At 42.9% G+C, this 21,512-nt stretch overlaps 1 protein-coding gene across 1 annotated transcript; it reads left to right on the top strand.

The window, feature by feature from the left end:
* Positions 1-1,840: 1,840 nt before the first annotated feature.
* Positions 1,841-20,340, top strand: LOC121534638 (vesicular, overexpressed in cancer, prosurvival protein 1). Its single transcript, XM_041841217.1, has 5 exons — positions 1,841-2,272; positions 7,189-7,247; positions 11,346-11,423; positions 18,232-18,356; positions 19,321-20,340. Exons 1-5 carry the CDS (start codon positions 2,225-2,227, stop codon positions 19,530-19,532), a joined length of 522 nt encoding a protein of 173 aa, XP_041697151.1. The 5' UTR covers positions 1,841-2,224; the 3' UTR covers positions 19,533-20,340.
* Positions 20,341-21,512: the final 1,172 nt, after the last annotated feature.

A 21,512-nucleotide genomic window follows, 5' to 3' on the forward strand; every position in this document is an offset into this window, starting at 1 on the left:
TGCCTGTGGCATCTGCTTCTGTTGTGAGACTAACAGAGAATAACTGATGGTGATCAGAGAGAACACTATGGGTTACTCCTGGAACATTTAGACAAGGGAAATACACACCCACACCAATAAGATCAGAAAATATATTAATTTATTAAATACTTTATTCATTACTCTTTACTCTTACAAATGACAAAACCTACAAGGTCCCGAGCCTGATGGTTTTCTGTTCTACCTGATAATTAATTGCACCCACCTGGTGTACCAGGTTTAAATCAGTCCCTGATAAGAAGGGAACAATGAAATAACCCAGTGGAACTGGCTTTGAGGTCCAGAGTTGAGTTTGAGGGCTCTATAGCATTGCGTTGCATACTGCATATGATTTGTGTGATCTAAATGTTGTGACACAGAAGTTGTGACAGTGTGGAGTCCATTGGCGATTTTAGCATGTAAATATTGGTGGGGCAAACAAAAACAAAAGTGGGATGCATGCCAGCAAAGCCACTACACAACACAACACTAAACAATACATTCATTGCATTATAATGGTGACAAACGGTGCCCACAAACTGTTAGGGCCTACATAAAGCTGTCCCAACAGCAGAGTCCCAACAGCAGTCCCAACACCTAACCACTGCTACACCTGGCTATCAGCGGAGCCTTGTCTGGCAGCGTAACAGTTCATTCAGCTTCATTTACTGCCTTTTATAAAAACATAGCTGATATGGCTGACTTGCTTAAACAAATGTGGTTTCTACTGACAATTGAGATGTACAAACTATGGCATAAGGGGACGACAAGCGGATAAGAGGCAATCCATAATTTCGATTAAGACATTAATGAGCGAGCTACGATGGACGTAGTCAATATATCTATTTGTTCAGCACTTTTGAAATGTACAGCGACAGAATTCAGCACATGGGCCGTTCTTACAGTGTTCTCCCTGTACACCAAGTCAGAACCTTAGGATAAATAAAGGGGACATATAAGCAAACAATGAAAGCTCTTACAATATTAGATGATTCCATGTCTCTAAAACAGGTTATAGGCTACATGTGCACCACCAAGTCAGAACAGTAGGCGAAATTAAGAGGTGAAAATAGACCCAATTATTAGTTGGATGACCGTTCAAAATGTATTTTCCCAGTTGGAGCTCGTTTATTCCCGACTTTCCAGTTGCAATGCTTGCAATTAGCCACTGTCACCAATTTTTTCCAAACCACTCATTGTTGAATTTGCGATTTCCAACTAATGTTTATGTCCAATGGCCGATGAGCACAGATACGTTTTATCTATAATTTATCTTCATTATTTCTCTTCATATGACAAGGATTAAAAAGGATTTGCCAGTAGATTGTCGACTTGATTCATGATGATGACTGCTAGCTAAGATTTTGAAAGTAAGTTGTTGACATGATCAGTCCAATCAAAGCTACTATACATATAACGTGATTTGACATAATTTTATCTGTGGCCAATGACCTTGAGCCTTCTTGGAAGGGCACTTCTAATGTAACTCTATGGCAGCAACCAAAGGGCTTGATTTTTAGAAGTCTTCTGTAGACTTGGCCTTAGACTTGAAAACAAAAAAGAGACCATGTTTGTATGGGGCTTTACTAACTCAATGATATATATAGTTTTTACAATGTTTGCAAACGGATATGTGACAGGTATTAATGCCAAAATAACATGCAAAACAAGCAAGCACCCCCACCCCCAAAAAATGTATTTATTTATTTGTTATTTTTTGCCCCACCTGCCCTGAATGACGGGTCGCCACTGGTGGAGTCATAGCCTGTCATGTTTTTTTTTTTTTAAAGGCTCTGAATGAATGGTCTGCGAGTGCTTCTGCGTCCTTGAGTGCAGTGTTCCTAGGGATACTGTAGGGGCGTGTCGCGTGGATCATGATCATCTTTACACGTATGTGTACAGAGGGAACAAACGTACGTTTGTGAAAATAATATGTACAATACGATTTGATGCTAAAGCTAATTGCCAGTGACAAATTCAACTGTGAAGAACAGATCATCTCCGATTGCTTGACTGTCTGAAGCCGCACCAACCAATGGCCCCGATTGACAGCGCGAAATCAACATAGAACAGTCGTGGCCCGCCAAACTGCGAACTCACTATGCGACGAGATGGACGAAGAATGATTTCTATGTCTGATGAATTTTGGATTATCACGGTGTTTAGGTGAACAAAGCTACTGTCCGGAGTTGACATATCGTTAATTATGGCAATTCTGTGTGGAATCATATTTCTGTTTTGGTTAGTGGAAGAGGTGAGTATCTGATATTTATAGTCATAAATTCAATCGATGTCAAAGCGAAGAATTTTTGCCCTCATTTTGCTTCTATTAAAATGTTTAATATGTGCTTGGGGAACTGTCTCGTTGGTCTCTCAAATATTAATTTAAGCCCTGGGGTTTATTGAGTGTCAACATGACAATGTGCCCTGCTGTTGCAGAAGTTGTAGTCTATTGAAAACTAAGGCCTGTGAAAGTTAGGCAGTTATGTAAGGTTACATAAGTCAGTGGTATATTGAAGGCTATTCTGTAGTAATGTATTAAGATCTATTTTATGTTCTTGAAATGAAACATTATTTTGAAAAATTCAACATTCATAACAATCTTACTGGGCTCATATTTATATCAGCCTGGATCATATCATACCACAATATTAATTAGTTTGGCCTTGTCTTACCAATGACCATTTGGTTCCATCCAATAATATACAATAAATAACTCACACCATTTTACAATTTTATCAATCCTACTGTGCATGCCATGCAAACAGACACATGAACTTCACACACCTACAGTACACACACACACACACACACGCCAGTGGCGGTCGGTGCCGTTTAAGATGAGGGAGGTTGATTTTTGTTTTATGAACATGGCCTATTACAGCATATTGGATGACTGTCATTCATATTCCATTCACCCAGCTAAATGTAACATCGTTAGGTTTAGGCTACTACATGATAATCACATTTTCCCTGTACCCATCATGAGGTTGCTACAACCTAGCCTATGAATTAAAGTTTACAACATAGGTTATTCAGGTCGATAGAATTTTGAGTAATCAAGGTGACAGACAGTGCCACATTCAATACCGCCTTGCACACTTTTGCCTGCATTTCAAATCAAATCAAATTGTATTTTATTTGCGCCGAATACAACATACAAAAATGCTTACTTACAGCCCTTAACCAACAATGCATTTATTTCTTAATAAAAAAGTAAAATAAAATAACAGTAGGGAGGCTATATACAGGGGGGTACCGGTGCAGAGTCAAGTAGTTGAGGCTAGTTGAGGTAGTTGAGGTAATATGTACATGTGGGTAGAGTTAAAGTGACTATGCATGAATAATTAACAGAGTAGCAGCAGCGTAAAAAGATGGGGTGGGGGTGCAAATAGTCCGGGTAGCCATGATTAGCTGTTCAGGAGTCTTATGGCTTGGCGGTAGAAGCTGTTGAAAAGCCTTTTGGACCTAGACTTGGCACTCCGGTACCGCTTGCCGTGCGGTAGCAGAGAGAACAGTCTATGACTAGGGTGGCTGGAGTCTTTGACAATTTTGAGGGCCTTCCTCTGACACCACCTGGTATAGAGGTCCTGGATGGCAGGAAGCTTGGCCCCAGTGATGTACTGGGCCGTACGCACTACCCTCTGTAGTGCCTTGCGGTCGGAGGCCGAGCAGTTGCCATACCAGGCGGTGATGCAACCAGTCAGGATGCTCTCGATGGTGCAGCTGTATAACTTTTTGAGGATCTGAGGACCCATGCCAAATCTTTTCAGTCTCCTGAGGGGGAATATGCTTTGTCGTGCCCTCTTCACGACTGTCTTGGTGTGTTTGGACCATGATCGTTCGTTGGTGATGTGGACACCAAGGAACTTGAAGCTCTCAACCTGTTCCACTACAGCCCCGTCGATGAGAATGGGGGCGTGCTCAGTCCTCTTTTTTTTCCTGTAGTCCACAATCATCTCCTTTGTCTTGGTCACGTTGAGGGAGAGGTTGTTATCCTGGCACCACACGGCCAGGTCTCTGACCTCCTCCCTACAGGCTGTCTAATCTTTGTCGGTGATCAGGCCTACCACTGTTGTGTCGTCGGCAAACTTAATGATGGTGTTGGAGTCGTGCCTGGCCATGCAGTCATGGGTGAACAGGGAGTACAGGAGGGGACTGAGCACGCACCCCTGAGGGGCCCCCGTGTTGAGGATCAGCGTGGCAGATGTGTTGTTACCTAACCTTACCACCTGGGGGCGGCCCGTCAGGAAGTCCAGGATCCAGTTGCAGAGGGAGGTGTTTAGTCCAAGGATCCTTAGCTTAGTGATGAGCTTTGAGGACACTATGGTGTTGAATGCTGAGCTGTAGTCAATGAATAGCATTCTCACGTAGGTGTTCCTCTTGTCCAGGTGGGAAAGGGCAGTGTGGAGTGCAATAGAGATTGCATCATCTGTGGATCTGTTGGGGCGGTATGCAAATTGGAATGGGTCTAGGGTTTCTGGGATAATGGTGTTGATGTGAGCCATGACCAGCCTTTCAAAGCACTTCATGGCTACAGACGTCAGTGCTATGGGTCGGTAGTCAATTAGGCAGGTTATCTTAGTGTCCTTGGGCACGGGGACTATGGTGGTCTGCTTGAAACATGTTGGTATTACAGACTCAGTCAGGGACATGTTGAAAATGTCGGTGAAGACACTTGCCAGTTGGTCAGCACATGCTCGGAGTACACATCCTGGTAATCCGTCTGGCCCTGCGGCCTTGTGAATGTTGACCTGCTTAAAAGTCTTACTCACATCGGCTACGGAGAGCGTGATCACATAGTCATCCGGAACAGCTGGTGCTCTCATGCATGCTTCAGTGTTGCTAGCCTCGACGCGAGCATAGAAGTGGTTTAGCTCGTCTGGTAGGCTTGTGTCACTGGGCAGCTCGCGGCTGTGCTTCCCTTTGTAGTCTGTAATAGTTTTCAAGCCCTGCCACATCCGACGAGCGTCAGAGCCGGTGTAGTACGATTCAGTCTTAGACCTGTATTGACTCTTTGCCTGTTTGATGGTTCGTCGGAGGGCATAGCGGGATTTCTTATAAGTGTCCGGGTTAGAGTCCCGGACATCTAGCTGATCTAGGGTGTAATCATTAGTCCAACATCTGCAAACGAGAGTTTCGAGTGGACAAATTCAGGTATGCTTATCCCTGTTTCGTTCCGTTTGCTTCAATTTATGAAAAGTTTTTCAACAGAATTGGTGCAATGAATGCACCCCTGATCACACGCAAACACAGTTCACTTTCATAGCAGCCACATACAAACAGCTTGTTGTATATATAATTATTTCTTACATCTATTAAGATGAAAAAACCTTTCCAAGCCAAACCTTCATATCATGACCGCTAACCGCTACACACAGCCTACATCGTTGTCACGTCATAGTCAACATAGCTACTAGAACTAATGCTTTAGTAAACCGCTACATCATGCAGTACGGTTTACAGTCAGCAGCAAGCAGTTTAGCAGTTACACCGGCGGGCCCCGGTGGCAATACATTAATAAAACCAAAGCTTACCTTGACTTGGAAGAGTTCCAGTGTTGGATATCCATAGCCAGCTAGCTAACATAGCATCCCTCTCTGTTTGAGTAGGCTAAACTAGCTAGCTGCATTCGACGCTAGCTAAGTAAGTGAAAGTGAAATATTTTTTGTATGAAATATAGTTCTCTCTCTCTTGCTTCTCCTTAATTTTGAAATAAATTAATTTGTTCAAAACTGTTCAACTATTGTCTTTCTCTCTCTTTGAGTCAACTACTCACCACATTTTATACACTGCAGTGCTAGCTAGCTGTAGCTTATGCATTCAGTACTAGATTCATTCTCTGATCCTTTGATTGGGTGGACAACATGTCAGTTCATGCTGGAAGAGCTCTGATAATTTGGAGGACGCCCTCCGGAAGATGTCATAATTACTGTGTTGAGAACCATGAGCCTCCTAGGTTTTGTATTGAAGTCGATGTACCAAGAGGAGGACGGAAGCTAGCTGTCCTCTGGCTACACCATGGTGCTACCCTACAGAGTGCTGCTGAGGCTAGTGTAGACCTTTATTGCAAAACAGTGTGTTTTAATCAATTATTTGGTGACGTGAATATATTTAGTACAGTTTTATCTAAAAAGGATCACCTTTTTTAATGTTTCACTATTTTTCTTTTCCTCCTCTGAGTAGCCTCCACTGACACACACACACACACACACACACACACACACACACACACACACACACACACACACACACCGAGGCAGCTCTTCCTCTGCTAACCATTGTTAATTGTCACAGAGCTGAAGCACTGACAAACAGCTCTTTGTGGTCCTTTCCGTGACCACAAAGGCAGGCTCCAGTCCTGCTCAGGGGCTGCCTTTGTGTCCCCCTGCCATGACTGTATTTGGAAGGGACACCCTGCTAGCTGCAATTGACCGTGGACACAAACATCCACCTGGCAGGCTGGTGTGGAAAAAAGGCTGGAGTGTTTCCCACAATTACTCCCATCAAACAAGGGCAATGCTAGCTGGCTCGCCTCACAGCTCACACATACCTTACATGGTGATGGAAGGACATCAAACAAAGTGGATGTCTCATCATCATACAAGCCAGAGCCTCAGAAAAGAACACAGGGGAATAGTGTGTGATTATGTCTAGTGAGGGCAGTAATAGTGAGAGTACACAGCCTGTTTTTCTCCAGTACCTCATTTAGAGGCTTGTTATACACAAAGCTCTGGGCCTGGTCTGACAGAGGCTGCATTGTGTGTGTGCAGAGTGGGTTCTGGTCTCGTCTGGACTTTGCAGTCAGCGGTTCACAATCATCTTGAGTTGGCGTCTGAACATAGAGCATTGCATGAAATGGAAGTTTGGTTCATGAAATATGAACTTTGCTTACAGTAAGTGATATTTATAATACCAATGTTAATGACAAGACAACTAAGTCCTGTTTGGTGGTCACATTTGGCACATCAGAGAAATACAACTACAAGGAATTCACATGGTTGACATGTTTACATGCCAAACACAATGGTCATTCAACATGTTCTCTAATTTCTCTTCTGCCTTTCAAGATGATTTTATCATGATGCTTCATTTTCCCTCTGAGATTGCTCTTTGATTTCATACCAGCAACTATAAATCAATGACCAGTTTTCCTCTTCTCATTGACAGTGCACAGCTTCCAAGAAGTACTGCTGGTATTTTGAAGGAGGCTACCCCATCTATTTCATGTAAGTATACTGTACATACACATAGGTGTAACATAATTAATCTGGACACAGACAAAATTACATTGCAGCATACTGTATATTAATTGTTAATAGTAAGACATTCATATTTTACAAGACATATTTATTAGTTTTCAACATTCTGCCATTCAGATTAAACTGTTTGTGAACTTAAAGAGCGCAGTCTATTGATTCCCTCTGGCTTGTTTAAAGGCCGGGTGGTGTTTGATTAAAGAAAATGGTCCCTGGATGTGGATGAATACAGAGAAATCACCCAGGTTGGTAACGTTATACTGAGTCAATACCAGCCTTTGACTCAGTCCACTATCATAGCAGACTCATTTAGGCAGTCATTCAAATAGCCTGCCGTCGAAGCGGCGAGGGGAAAGAATGAATAAGCTGTAGCTTTTCCAAATCCAATCATGAAATCCAACTGTCTCGAAAACCTGACCCTAGGCAACACAGTGATTAGGGTCTGGTTTCTATGATGGACTCTTTTGGCATAGAAGAACTACGTCACTGCCTACATTGATAAGGGGGGGAAAATCTGGGGACTCTCCCAACAAATCGCAAGGCAGACATGCCAGAATGTCGGGATTCAAAACCAAAGTTTGCAGGCAAAACCGTTGCAGGGGTTTTAGTTAAGGTAGTTGATGCAAACTAGCCACTTGCGAAATGCACTCATTAAAAATAACCTTTGTAATTTCCATCTTGCTAGCTACTATTTAGTATTTTATTTAAGCGGATAAAGTAGTGACGTAGTTCCTCTATGACTAAAGACTCCATCATTGAAACCAGACCCTAGTCACTGTGTTGCCTAGGGTCGGGTTTTTGAGACTACACAGCATCCACTGGGTTAAGAAATCACATTGGAGAAGCTCTTTGATTTTTATCTAAATCATTTAACTAATGGGCTAATCATTAGTCTTCAGACCAAGTCTTTGCAATTATAAAGACATGTTAGCCACTAGGCTGGCTGCAGAATTCTACCACTTGCTTTTAGAAAGGCCTCATTTTCAATGTATGAGGAGCTTTTAGAAATGCACTACAGTGGTGGTGCATCAGTAGGAGTTATTAAAAATGTAAAGCCTGAGGTTAGAGTTGGAGTTATGGTGGGAGAGAGAGGAGAGCATTACTGGGAGTTAGCATGCTGCAGTGACTGGGGGATATGTATTGGATTGCCTCTGTAAAATAGTGCACACACAGATCTAATGAAATACAGTATATTGCAGGCCGACTGGAATTGAAATAGTGCACTATTAAGAGAATGCTGGCTCAGCTCTATGCCCTCTCCTAGCGCTGTGCTGCTAATGACTTGTGTAATGTATGGCCTTAATGCTGAAAGCTGGAAATGCAGCTCTCACCCTTATAGTACTGCTGGTTTTAAAATACAGTACAAAATACTGACAGTAGGAGAGGGAGTATTTTAAATGTTGAGGAGGATTTGTCATGAAAGTGGATTGCCGTCTATTTAGCCAGAGGATTTGATGTCCAGTGCAGCTCAGTGGATGATGAACATTTCTCTGAAATCTGTAACGATGCCATAAATCATCTCTCCTCTATGTTTAAAACTGAAGCTTCTATCCGCCCTTGAAAAACATCAGACACTGCTGCTCTCTGCGCAGGGCAGATCTGAAGCCTGCAACTGCCAAGTCACATCTCTGCCTCACACTAAGCACTGCCCCATCAACAGAGAAAAAACTATAAAAGTAATTTGTTAAAGTTAATGAATTTCTACTTACTTTAATGACTAAGTATGATTCATTCTTAACTAAAAGTTCCTATATTTGACATTATAAAATGTTTTGTGTGTGAGCGTGCGCACAGTAGTCAACTCACAATGAGAGCATGTAGGAGAAAAAAAGGAAGGAAAGCGCTGCTAGGGTAAGCAATAGTAGATCTTTGTAGATACAGTGAGGGAAAAAAGTATTTGATCCCCTGCTGATTTTGTACGTTTGCCCACTGACAAAGACATGATCAGTCTATAATTTTAATGGTAGGTTTATTTGAACAGTGAGAGACAGAATAACAACACAAAAATCCAGAAAAACGCATGTCAAAAATGTTATCAATTGATTTGCATTTTTATGAGGGAAATAAGTATTTGACCCCTCTGCAAAACATGACTTAGTACTGGTGGCAAAACCCTTGCTGGCAATCACAGAGGTCAGACGTTTCTTGTAGTTGGCCACCAGGTTTGCACACATCTCAGGAGGGATTTTGTCCCACTCCTCTTTGCAGATCTTCTCCAAGTCATTAAGGTTTCGAGGCTGACGTTTGGCAACTCGAACATTTAGCTCCCTCCACAGATTTTCTATGGGATTAAGGTCTGGAGACTGGCTAGGCCACTCCAGGACCTTAATGTGCTTCTTCTTGAGCCACTCCTTTGTTGCCTTGGCCGTGTGTTTTGGGTCATTGTCATGCTGGAATACCCATCCACGACCCATTTTCAATGCCCTGGCTGAGGGAAGGAGGTTCTCACCCAAGATTTGACGGTACATGGCCCCGTCCATCGTCCCTTTGATGCGGTGAAGTTGTCCTGTCCCCTTAGCAGAAAAACACCCCCAAAGCATAATGTTTCCATGGTGTTCTTGGGGTCATAGGCAGCATTCCTCCTTCTCCAAACACGGCGAGTTGAGTTGATGCCAAAGAGCTCGATTTTGGTCTCATCTGACCACAACACTTTCACCCAGTTCTCCTCTGAATCATTCAGATGTTCATTGGCAAACTTCAGACGGCCCTGTATATGTGCTTTCTTGAGCAGGGGGACCTTGCGGGTGCTGCAGGATTTCAGTCCTTCACGGCGTAGTGTGTTACCAATTGTTTTCTTGGTGACTATGGTCCCAACTGCCTTGAGATCATTGACAAGATCCTCCCATGTAGTTCTGGGCTGATTCCTCACCGTTCTCATGATCATTGCAACTCCACGAGGTGAGATCTTGCATGGAGCCCCAGACCGAGGGAGATTGACAGTTATTTTGTGTTTCTTCCATTTGCGAATAATCTCATCGCACCAACTGTTGGCACCTTCTCACCAAGCTGCTTGGCGATGGTCTTGTACCCCATTCCAGCCTTGTGTAGGTCTACAATCTTGTCCCTGAAATCCTTGGAGAGCTCTTTGGTCTTGGCCATGGTGGAGAGTTTGGAATCTGATTGATTGATTGCTTCTGTGGACAGGTGTCTTTTATACAGGTAATAGACAGAGATTAGGAGCACTCCCTTTAAGAGTGTGCTCCTAATCTCAGCTCGTTACCTGTAGAAAAGACACCTGGGAGCCAGAAATCTTTCTGATTGAGGGGGGGTCAAATACTTATTTCCCTCATTAAAATGCAAATCAATTAATACAATTTTCGACATGCGTTTTTCTGTATGTTTTTGTTGTTATTCTGTCTCTCACTGTTCAAATAAACCTACCATTAAAATAATAGACTGATCATTTCTTTGTCAGTGGGCAAACGTACAAAATCAGCAGGGGATCAAATACTTTTTTCCTTCACTGTAGAAGGTGCTCTTTGGTAAAAGGGGTAAATTGGTCATCAAAAAGAAAGGAGGACCAAGGCACTCGTCATATTATTGATTAAAATGCCTTTATTTGTATGGTATGTTCAATGGAACCAACTCTTGATTCCGTTGAACATACCATACAAGTAAAGGCATCACAATGAGAGCAATTCATCATCAGCTCTCCTGTATACAGATGCTGACAATTGATCTGCAGGGGGTTTAGATAGCTATCCAACTTCAGCTCAGGGACTCAAGACAAACTGAAAAGAAAATGGAACTAAACCTAGTGCTCCCTCAATAGTTGACTTAATATTCATCTTAGACCGCAGAGCGTTTGTCATCTGCTTGACATGTCTATTCTACTGGGCCTCTTGGTATTTGTCTCAGACTTTTACCTCAGTACTGTGCATATGAGAACTGCCATTTGTCTGAATGTGTTTTGATAGGGTTGTTGGAGGACTATACTGTTTGTACAAAAGCCTTCTCTCTCAATATTCTAGATGCTGGTGATTGTAATAAAAGCTTCCTCTGTGTGTGTGTGTGTGTGTGTGTGTGTGTGTGTGTGTGTGTGTGTGTGTGTGTGTGTGTGTGTTGTAGATGCCGGTCGTATGAGGACTGTTGTGGGACACGGTGCTGTGTCCGAGCCCTCTCCATCCAGAGACTATGGTATTTCTGGTGAGTTCCCCCAAGACTAGCCTGCCAGTCTAGCTTCTCACACTACTCTATTTCATCTACTCCCTCCTTCCTCCTACTCTCCATCCTCTATCTCTCGCTTTCTCTTTCTCTTGCTTTCTCTTTCTTTCTCTCGCTTTCTCTCTCTTATTCTCTCGCTCGCACTCTCTCTCCTCTCCTTCTCTCGCTGTCTCTACCCAACTTACCCCCTGTATATACTTGTGTGCATTTATGCATAAGACACTGGTTTCTTCACAGAGTTTATGGTCCTTTGGGAGCTCCTTTGTTTCTACTTAAGACCATGCCCCTCGTGACGGTTTCTTGCTGCAGCTTAGAATAGCTACACTGGCTCACAGTGAAATGCTTCCCACTGGGCACAGACGTCAATTCAACATGTATGCCACGTTGGTTCAAAGTAATTTAATTGAAATGACGTGGAAAATACATTTATTCGACCAGTGTGTGCCCAGTGGGTTGATTGTTATGACATGATCTTAATATGCAATTCAGTCATTGTAGAAACTGCTCTGTGCATGCGTGCATGTTAGTGATGCGCGGGTTGACTCATAACCCGCAGTCCCCGCAGTTATTTCCACAGGTTGGGCGGGTTTAGGGTCATTAAATATTGTGTGGATGAAGGGCGGGTTGAATAAAGAGAAAACAATAGCCTACTTTTAAAATATTTATTGTATAATTTAGGCTACATTGAGGTTTTTCTTTCATTATTTTAGGCTATCTGGCATTAGTGCGTAAACCTAAGCTTTACATTTACATTTTAGTCATTTAGCAGACGCTCTTATCCAGAGCGACTTACAGTTAGTGAGTGCATACATTTTTTTCATACTTTAGGATCTAACTGTACGCTCGCCTACACGCCAATGCGTGGTCCTCTGTAGCTCAATTGGTAGAGCATGGCGCTTGTAATGCCAGGGTAGTGGGTTCGATCCCCGGGACCACCCATACGTAAAAATGTATGCACACATGACTGTAAGTCGCTTTGGATAAAAGCGTCTGCTAAATGGCATATTATTATTATCATTAATGCTATTTGGGAACGGGCAGAAAAAGTTAGCATCGATCCACTGAGGCAAAAAGGACAATGTTGGCGTTTAATTCAATAACAGAAAATCTGCGAAATGGAGAATTGAAAATAAAGAGAAGGGAGGGCCAGAAAAGTAATGTTTTGGAAAGATTTGGTGAAGTGGTAAAAGAGGATGATAGCAGTGCTAGCTATGTTATGTGTGATGATTATGAGGTCCTATACAAATTCGACAGTCAAAAGAAGGGGACTTCAAATAGGCCTATGACACGTCAAGGGAACTGTATGTAGCCTACTCTTCAGATCGAAAACTGAAAATCTGGACAGTGACTGTAGGTCTATAACCTCTCACATAGCCTTAATATTTTTGTATTTGTATTTATTTAACCTTTATTTAACTAGGCAAGTCAGTTCAGAACAAATTCTTATTTACAATAGCCTTAATATGAACTCCAAATGTAGGCTACATTTTCACTGGAACAGGAGTGGAGATTACTTTTTAACACACATCTACCAAACTCACTACTTGATTGAGGGACCTTACAGATAATCGTATGTGTGTGGTACAGAGATGGGGTAGTCATTCAAAAATCACGTTAACCACTATTATTGAACACAGAATGAGTCCATGCATAATTGTTAAGCACATTTTTACTCCTGAACCTATTTAGGCTTGCCATAACAAAGGGGTTGAACACTTATTGACTCAAGACATTTCAGCTTTTAATTTAATATTAATTTCCAATATTTTCTACAAACAAAATTCCACTTTGACATCATGGGGTGTTGTGTGTAGATACACAAAATCTCAATTTAATCCATTTAAAATTCAGGCTGTAACACAACAAAATGGGGAAAAAGTAAAGGGGTGTGAATACTTCCTGAAGGCACTGTATGTACATATAAAGTGCCTTCAGGAAGTATTCAGACCCCTTGACTTTTTCCACATTTTGTTACGTTACAGTCTTATTATAAAATGGATTAAAAAATAAATATATCCACAGCAATCTACACACAATACCGCATAATGACAAAGCGAAAACAGTTTTTTTGAAATTTTTGCAAATGTATTAAAACAAACAAACAGATACCTTATTTACATAAGTATTCAAACCCTTTGCTATGAGTCTCGAAATTGAGCTCAGGTGCATCCTGTTTCCATTGATCATCCTTGAGATGTTTCTACAACTTGATTGGATAAATTCAATTGATTAGACATGATTTGGAAAGGCACACACCTGTCTATATAGTTGACAGTGCATGTCAGAGCAAAAACCAAGCCATGAGGTCGAAGAAATTGTCCGTAGTGCTCCGAGACAGGATTGTGTCGATGCACGGATCTGGGGAAGGGTACCAAAACATTTCTGCAGCATTGAAGGTCCCCAAGAACACAGTGGCATCCATCATTCTTAAAAGGAATACGTTTGGGACCACCGAGACTCTTCCTAGAGCTGGCCACCCGGCCAAACTGAGCAATCAGGGGAGAAGGGCCTTGGTCAGGGAGGTGACCAATAACCCGATGGTCACTCTGACAGAGCTCTAGAGTTCCTCTGTGGAGATGGGAGACCCTTCCAGAAGGACAACCATCTCTGCAGCACTCCACAAATCAAGCCTTTATGGTAAAGTGGCCAGACGGAAGCCACTCCTCAGTAAAAGGCACATGACAGTCCGCTTGGAGTTTGCCAAAAGGCACCTAAAGACTCTCAGACCATGAGAAGCGAGATTCTCTGGTCTGATGAAACCAAGATTGAACTCTTTGGCGTGAATGCCAAACGTCACGTCTGGAGGAAACCTGGCACCAACCCTACGGTGAAGCATGGTGGTGGCAACATCACGCTGTGTGGATGTTTTTCAGCGGCAGGGACTGGGAGACTAGTCAGGATCGAGGCAAATATGAACGGCGCAAAGTACAGAGAGATCCTTGATGAAAACCTGCTCCAGAGCGCTCAGGACCTTAGACTGAGGCGAAGGTTCACCTTCCCACAGGACAACGACCCTAAGCATGAGGCTGTAATCGCTGCCAAAGGTGCTTCAACAAAGTACTGAGTAAAGGGTCTGAATACTTATGTAAATGTAATATTTCCGTTTTTATTTTTATGGGGTATTGTGTGTAGATTGATGAGGGGGAAAAAAACGATTGAATCCATTTTAGAATAAGGCTGTAACATAACAAAATGTGGAAAAAGTTAAGGGGTCTGAATACTTTCCGAATGCACTGTAGGTAGGGGTAAAGTGACTAGATAATAAGCAGTAGCAGCAGCGTACAGTATGTGATGAGTTAAAAAGTTGGTGCAAAGGAGGTCAATGCAGATAGTCTGGGTAGCTATTTGGTTAACTATTTAGCAGTCTTATGGCTTGGGGGTAGAAGCTGTTCAGGGTCCTGTTGGTTCCAGACTTGGTGCATCGGTACAGCTTGCCGTGTGGTAGCAGAGAGAATAGTCTATGACTTGGGTGGCTGGAGTCTTTGACAATTTTGAGGGCCTTTCTCTTCTGACACTGCCTGGTATAGAGGTCCTGGATGGCAGGGAGCTCAGCTCCAGTGATGTACTGGGCCGTACGCACTACCATCTGTAGCGCCTTGCGGTCGGATGCCAAGCAGTTGCTATACCAAGCGGTGATACAGCCAGTCAAGATGCCCTTAATGGTGCAGCTGTAGAACTTTTTGAGGATCTGAGGGCCCATGCCAATTCTGTTCAGCCTCCTGAGGGGGAAGAGGCGTTGTCCTGCCTTCTTCACGACTGTGTTGGTGTGTGTGGACCATGTTAATTCCTTAGTGATGTGGACATAGAGGAACTTGATGCTCTTGAACCTCTCCACTACAGCCCCGTCGATGTAGATGGGGGCATGCTCTGCCCTCCGTTTCCTGTAGTCAACAATCAGCTCCTTTGTCTTGCTGACGTTGATGGAAATGTTGTTGTCCTGTTACCACACTGCCAGGTCACTAACCTCCTCCCTGTAGGCTGTCTCATCATCGTCGGTGATCAGGCCTACCACCGTCTTGTCGTCAGCAAACTTAATGATGGTATTGAAGTTGTGCGCGGCCACACAGTCGTGGGTGAACAGGGAGTACAGGAGGGGACTAAGCACACACCAGAAGGGCCCCCAGCATGGCGGGTGTGTTGTTGCCTACCTTCACCACCTGGGGGCGGCCTGTCAAGAAGTCCAAGATCCAGTTGCAAAGGGAGGTGTTCAGTCGCAGGGTCCTGAGCATAGTGATGAGCTCGGAAGGCACTATGGTGTTGAACGCTGAGCTGTAGTCAATGAACAGCATTCTCACATAGGTGTTCCTCTTATCCAGGTGGGAGAGGGCGGTGTGGAGTGCAATAGAGATTGCATCATCTGTGGATCTGTTGGGGCATTATGCGAATTGGAGCATGTTCAGGGTGTCTGGGATGATGGTGTTGATGTGAGCCATGACCAGCCTTTCAAAGCATTTCATAGCTACAGATGTTAGTACTATGGGGTGATAATCATTTAGACAAGTTACCTTGGCATTCTTGGACACACGGACTATGGTGATCTGCTTGAAACATGTAGGCATTACAGACTGGGTCTGGATTAGTGTCCCGTTCCTTGAAAGCGTCAGCTCTAGCCTTTAGCTCAGTACGGATGTTGCCTATAATCCATTGCTTTTGGTTGGGACATGTCACTGTGGGGACGATGTCGTTGATGCACTTAATGAAACCGGTGATTGATGTAGTAAACTTGTCAATGTTATCGGATGAATCGCGTAACATATTCCAGTCTGCTTGCAAAACAGTCCTATAGCTTAGCATCCGCTTCATCGGACCACTTCCGTATTGAGCTGGTACTTCCTGTTTGAGTTTTTGCTCATCACTGGTACTTTCTGTTTGAGTTTTTGCTTGACAGCAGGAATCAGGAGGATAGAGTTATGGTCAGATTTGCTGAAGGGAGGGCGAGGGAGAGCTTTGTATGTGTTTCTTTGTGTGGCATAAAGGTGATCAAGTGTTTCGCCTCCTCTAGCACAGGTGACATGCTAGTAAAAATGAGGTAAAACGGATTTCAGTTTCCCCGCATTAAAATCACTGGCCTCGAGAAGCTGGATGTGCATTTTCAAGTGTGCTTATGGCCCGTTGAGTGCGGTCTTAGTGCCAGCATCAGTTTGTGGTGGTAAATAGACAGCTATGAAAAATATAGATTAAAACTCTCTTGGTAAATAGTATGGTCTGCAGCTTATCATGAGGTATTCTAACTCAGGCGAACAAAAACTTGAGACTTTCTTAACATTAGAGATCACGCACCAGCTGTTATTAACAAAGAGACACACACCTCACCCCTTCGCCTTATCTGAAGCTACCGTCTGGTCTAGATGATGCATGGAAAAGCCAGCGAGATATACACTACCGTTCAAAAATGTGGGTTCACTTAGAAATGTCCTTGTTTTCGAAAGAAAAGCAATTTTTTTGTCCATTAAAATAACATCAAATTGAGCAGAAATACAGTGTAGACATTGTTAATGTTGTAAATGGCTATTGTAGCTGGAAACGGCTGATTTTTAATGGAATATCTACATAGGCGTACAGAGACCCATTATCAGAAGCCATCAGTCCTGTGTTCCAATGGCACGTTGTGTTTGCTAATCCAAGTTTATCATTTTAAAAGGCTAATTGATCATTAGAAAACCATTTTGCAATTAGTTGAGTATCTGGAGCATCAGCAATTGTGGGTCGATTACAGGCTCAAAATGGCCAGAAACAAAGAACTTTCTTCTGAAGCTCGTCAGTCTATTCTTGTTCTGAGAAATGAAGGCTATTCCATGCGAGAAATTGCCAAGAAACTGAAGATCTTGTACAACGCTGTGTACTACTCCCTTCACAGAACAGTGCAAACTGGCTCTAACCAGAATAGAAAGAGGAGTGGGAGGCCCCGGTGCACAACTGAGCAAGAGGACAAATACATTAGAGTGTCTAGTTTGAGAAACAGACGCCTCACAGGTCCTCAACTGGCAGCTTCATTAAATAGTACCCACAAAATACCAGTCTCAACGTCAACAGTGAAGAGGCGACTCCAGGACGCTGACCTTCTAGGCAGAGTTGCATAGAAAAGCCATATCTCAGACTGCTCATCTTAATCTTTTATTTTTATTGGCCAGTCTGAGATATGGCCTCTGTATGCCTATGTAGATATTCCATAAAAAATCAGCTGTTTCCAGCTACAATAGCCATTTACAACACTAACAATGTCAACAATGTATTTCTGATCAATTTGATGTTATTTTAATGGAGAAAAAAATTGCTTTTCTTTCGAAAACAAGGACATTTCTAAGTGACCCCAAACTTATGAACGGTAGTGTATATTATCCATGTCCCGTCTTTGAAGTAGCTTGAATAACACTATTCGATAACACTATTATGAGGACGTTTTGGTGACAGAACAGACAATCCAAGGTTCCTCAGCCTTTTCAAATGTTCAGAGACACAGAGCTGCTTTGAAATACACATGATTGTCCAATTTCTATCAATACTGGGCTATTGGGAAATTATTTTACTAGACTGTCAAGGATGAACTCTCTTTAACTCCATTAAATTGAGCATTTAAGGTCTTTCAAATTCTACCGTTGATGTCGGAGGACTCAATGCATGGAGGTCTATTTTCCTCGTAAGGTCAGAACATCTTCCAGCTCTCTCTCTCTTTCATGTATCTCATTCTGTCTCTGTAAGGCTATGTATTTATGGTACATATTGGATTGGAGTTGACGGAGCTTGTATAACGTTCTGACTAACGTTCAAGTGTTGCTGTCTGTGTTTGCAGGCTACTGCTGATGATGGGCGTGTTGTTCTGCTGTGGGGCGGGGTTCTTCATCCGCAGACGCATTAACCCCTCCCCCCTTCCTGAGGACACCTTCAATGTGTCATTCACCAGACACCCAATGACAGGTGAGTCACATTCACACCAACCGCCTTGTGTGATGTCATCTTCCTATCATACTTATACATCCTCTCCCATTCTCCCTACCCTCACTCTATATCCTGTCTTTGCAAGTGATACCTCCTTCCTTTTATTTTCCCATTCAACACCCACATCCTCTCTCCAGATCTCCTTTTTTCCTTCCCTCACTTTATCTCCCACTCCCCCCATCTACTCATGTCCTTGTCTCCTTCTCATTTCATTGCTCACTATTCCACAGACTCAGTGCAGTAATTTATACACAGCAGTACAAATGAACTTTTCTCAGTTTGCTCCAGTCCTCAGTAACTTCTGAGACTGGGACAGATAGGACATGTGTCTCTGATCTCATACAGTACAGTGATTGACTCTACTTCTGATTCTGGATCTGCATCCCAAATGGCACCCTATTCCCTCCTCCTCCCTCACACACACACACACACACACACACACACACACACACACACACACACAGACACTCCTCCAAGCCCCTGCAGTCACTGACCTGGAAATATGGGTATTAATATATCATGTTCTGGCTCTGGAGGGAGTAGGAGTAAAACATAATGATGCTAATATTCCATATGTTATGTGTTGAGGTTTAAAACGTGATATGTTCTAGTTCAGTGCTGCACCATGGTTCATCCTTGTCCCTAAGTGGACCAATGGAAACTGAGCTGTTGGAGAGAAATGCTGCTTATTCATATTCATGCATGTAACACATACTCTCTAACCCCAAACATCACTCAGTTCAGCTTTCACTATAGCAGTCAGGAAATGTAGCTGTCACAATGCAGAAGTCTAGAGGATAGTGGTATTGGGTGTGTCGTGATCTGCCCTGTATTGCTGGCCCCGTTATTTACGTCAACCTTATGAAACAAAATATTACACAATACACAATACATAGATGGTGACCTTGGTAAGTCCCATTTCTCTACTCTCTTTGTCCACTAGGACTGCAGCAGCCCGGCATGCAAAACTATGGAGCCTCAGGAGGGATGATCCTCACCCCTACATACCCCATACAGGCCCATCCCCACCCGGTCCACCCCTCCCACATGGCAGAACCCTACTCACACCCTCCCCCTCCCCCTCCCCCTCCGGCCTACTGCAACCTCCCTCCTCCACCCTACGAACAGGTGCTGCAGGCCTCTGAGAAGAGGTAACCAGGAGGAAAAAGACATTGGAATGAATTAAATGATTTCAAACCCTTTAGAGTTCTCAACCCTGCCACAACTGACAGCAGAGATGGGTCACTGGCCCACGTTTTGACTCATTCAAGTAGAAAGCGAGTCTGATATGGTAATGGTTAGCATCTCTACGGTAAAAACATCCATGCTCATTAAGGGCTGGTTTCCTGGACACAGATGAACGCTGATCCTGGACTAAAAAGCATGCATTGAAACATGCATTATAATAGTTTTTTAGTCCGGGACTAGGCTTAATCTGTCTGGGAAACCCGCCCTGAGAGCAGCCTCAGTCTGAACAACAATGGATCGATCTCAAAGTGTTTGTTTTCACGTCACCTCTCTAAGATGAAGAGCCGACCAGAAGTGAGAATCAATTGAATAAAACAGACATGGATCCAGATAGTTTGTCTATTAACAACTAGCCTGCCTGCCTGCATGGTCCTCTGTCAACAACACTGTGTCAGCTGGAAGAGCAGCATCTATCTGAGCATAACTCAGATCACCCACTCAGGATACTGTATTATCGCCCACTATCTGGTATGTTTTTAATATCACTACCGTCTGAGCATTTAGTATCTCTAGTACAGATCAGCAGCCTAGTACAGATCAGTAGATTAGATATGATCAGCAGCCTATAATACTGTGGAAATACTGTAGAAATACCAACTCTGTTTCCCTTTGTGTCTCTCAAAATGCATTTTGTGTATGTCTTCCAGTGGAGGCTGCTGAGGGGAGAACGGCTCATAATAATGGCCGGAACAGCGCAAATGGAATGGCATCAAACACCTGGAAACCATGTGTTTGATGTATTTTATAGCATTCCACTAATTCCGCTCCAGTCATTACCACAAGCCCATTCTCCCCAAATAAGATGCCACCAACCTCCTGTGATGTCTTCTATATTTTATTAAGGTAGTGTAGCCAATAATCTATGCAATTTGCTAATGAATTCAGATGTAGATTGTGGTTGTTGTTTCTCACAATGTTTTCACAGTATCCTGAATTAGCATAGTACACAGTTAACATGTATCACCAGCTTGCCTAATAAAGTTATGGGGGAAGTGATTAATCTGGAAATGTATTGTGTTCCTTCCAAATGGTTCAAGATAATGTCACTACAATGCTCTGTACCCAGAATCCAAATATAATATTTATTATCACAAGCTTCTAGTGTTCACTTTTCTCATACAACAGGAGATTCAACAATAATAATGATACATCATAGATTACTTTAAACCACCAGGTGTCAGTCAACAGCTCTATAAAATGTCTGATTTTCAAGCATGATCCAGCTCTTTTATTCTGTACTCTGGAGGCAAGCTGTTAGGCTGTACTGATGTAGAACACAAACCATTGATTTCTATATCACATTAGTTCACTCATTTCCAATGGATTTTCATTTTAAGTGGATGCCACACATTCAATCCTATAAATGGGTGTTTTGTACGCATCCTGCATTTTTTTTAATCAATTATTTAAAAAGCTTAAAACATGTTAAATTCACCCTTAGTTTATTTTCAACAACAGGTAATACAGAACATTTTATTACTGTAAGCCACACTCATTACCGAAAACGGTTCTCTGAATGGAGAACTACAGTGAGCGTACACTACAGACATTGCAACCGCAGGCAGGCTGACTTACTAGAGATGTATTTTCCTAGTAAACAGCTCTACATGTGCAGCAGCAGCACAGCAGCAGTCAGTGGCTCACATGATTATTCTCTTCCCTGAATACAAAACCCTGCGGATATTAGCATAATGCGACCAATAGCTTAATGATGCGATTACATGCCATTTATCCAACATCCGGAATGTATCACAAGACACTGTTGCATCTACAGCACAACACAATAATGCCCAGTAGTCCATACAACTTGTGTGTGTATGTGCGTACCCACACTACATGATTCACCTCATCCATTTTCAGAGCTTACCTGAAAAATGTGCTCTGACT

Source organism: Coregonus clupeaformis, chromosome 21 (genome assembly GCF_020615455.1).
Source record: "Coregonus clupeaformis isolate EN_2021a chromosome 21, ASM2061545v1, whole genome shotgun sequence".
NCBI classification, from domain to species: Eukaryota; Metazoa; Chordata; class Actinopteri; order Salmoniformes; family Salmonidae; genus Coregonus; species Coregonus clupeaformis.